General features: G+C 40.1%; 1 protein-coding gene across 1 annotated transcript; it reads left to right on the forward strand.

Moving 5' to 3' along the window:
• The first annotated feature begins 838 nt into the window (after positions 1-838).
• Positions 839-1,774, forward strand: LOC101726035 (olfactory receptor 8G50). The gene has a single exon (XM_004870864.4). It carries the CDS (start codon positions 839-841, stop codon positions 1,772-1,774), a length of 936 nt encoding a protein of 311 aa, XP_004870921.1.
• Positions 1,775-2,002: the final 228 nt, after the last annotated feature.

Consider the following 2,002-nt stretch of genomic DNA (forward strand, 5'->3'; position numbering starts at 1 on the left):
CTCTTGTTATTTTAATATGAGAAAGTATTTCCTTTGCAGAGAAGTTGAGGAAGGTGATTGTAATTGTGGTATGTCAACTTGACTTGAGAACCACCTAGTAGATAAAGTTCTTGGTGTGTTTGTGGACCATTGACATGTAGGCCAGAAAACCAAGGGGAGAAGACCCACCAGGATGTTGGTGGCACCAATAATTAGTTTCGTAGCTTGGACAGAATGAAAATGGAAAGAACTGCTTGTTTCCTTTTGGAAGAGCTCCAATCTTTGCTGCTGCCTCTGGACATTTGCCTCCAGTTTCTTCAACCTTCTACAGTAGACCCTTCAGCCTTCTAACATGGGCTGTCACAGATGAATCCAGTGAGCTTCCTAGACTTCAGCCTTCAAATCCTAACAGATCCTCAGGCAGATCATCATTTGTGCTCTTCTGGGGTTGACATTGTAAGCCTAATGAATCTCTTTGTGTAATCACATGTAATTTTACATCATTTCTCTTATTTTAGACAACTTTAATACAAAAGAATTACAATTAATCGGATATGGCACATTAAAACCTAAAATAAATGATCAAAATTCTTCTTTGGATGCTCATGGACTGAATACTACTAATTACCACACTTATAGCATGCCACAAACAATAGAGACATTTTCTCCAAGATTTTTTTTTGCATTTCCCATATATCTGGGATTTCAAGTTCATTGATATAACATAGATGAAAAGCTGGAATAAAACTGGAGATACAAGTGTGAAAAAGCTAAAATTCTGTTTTATACTTCATTGTTGGTGCAAAAATACCCATAACAAAATTTTTGTTATTTTCCTATATAGAAATCCCAGAAGGAAATGACAGAAGGAAATTATTCCACAGTGACTGAGTTTGTCCTTGCTGGGTTAACAGAGAAACCAGAGCTCCAGCTGCCCCTCTTCCTTCTCTTCCTGGGAATCTATGTGTTCACAGTGGTGGGGAACCTGGGCATGATCACCCTGATCAGGCTAAGTTGTCACCTGCACACCCCCATGTACTATCTCCTCAGCAGTCTGTCCTTCATTGACCTATGCCATTCCACTGTCATTACCCCCAAAATGCTGGTGAACTTTGTGGTGGAGAAGAATGTCATCTCCTACCCTGAATGCATGACTCAACTTTACTTCTTCCTTGTTTTTGCTATTGCAGAGTGTCATATGTTGGCTGCAATGGCTTATGACCGCTACGTTGCCATCTGTAACCCCTTGCTTTACAATATTACCATGTCTTCTCAAGTGTGTTGCTGGATGATTGGTGGGGTGTACAGCATGGGCTTGCTTGGTGCCATGTCTCACACAGTCTGCATGTTAAGAGTGCTTTTCTGCAAGGCTGATATAGTAAACCATTACTTCTGTGACCTTTTTCCACTACTAGAGCTCTCCTGCTCTGGTACTTTTATCAATGAGGTAGTAGTTCTGTGTTTAAGTGCATTTAATATTCTTCTCCCAGCCCTGGCTATTCTTAGCTCATATACCTTCATCATAGCCAGTATTCTCCACATTCGCTCTACTGAGGGCAGGTACAAAGCCTTCAGCACTTGTAGCTCCCATATCCTGGCTGTTTCTGTGTTCTTTGGTTCTGCTGCATTCATGTACCTGCAGCCTTCAGCAGTCAGCTCCATGAACCAAGGGAAAGTGTCCTCTGTGTTTTATACCACTGTTGTTCCAATGCTGAATCCCCTGATCTACAGTCTGAAGAATAAGGATGTGAAAATTGCCTTAATGAAGTTCTTTGAAAAAAGAAAATTCTTGTGAAAACAATTTTTCCTTTAGTGATAATCTATAATTTCTGTAGTTTTGATATGAAAACAATGTGAAACAGCAATGTGTGTTCACAAGTCATGATTTTACTGCTAGTGCTCATTTGGACAAAAGATCTGAAGGTACAAACGTAGGACTGGCCTGAGAGAACCAGCACATAAAGAAAAGACAGTTGTGAGATGGCCTACAATCTTTCTATCCAAAAGTTATTTCCATTACCTT

Source organism: Heterocephalus glaber, unplaced genomic scaffold (assembly GCF_053883595.1).
Source record: "Heterocephalus glaber isolate CG9 unplaced genomic scaffold, H.glaber_assembly_v1.0 deba00001431, whole genome shotgun sequence".
Lineage (NCBI taxonomy): Eukaryota > Metazoa > Chordata > Mammalia > Rodentia > Bathyergidae > Heterocephalus > Heterocephalus glaber.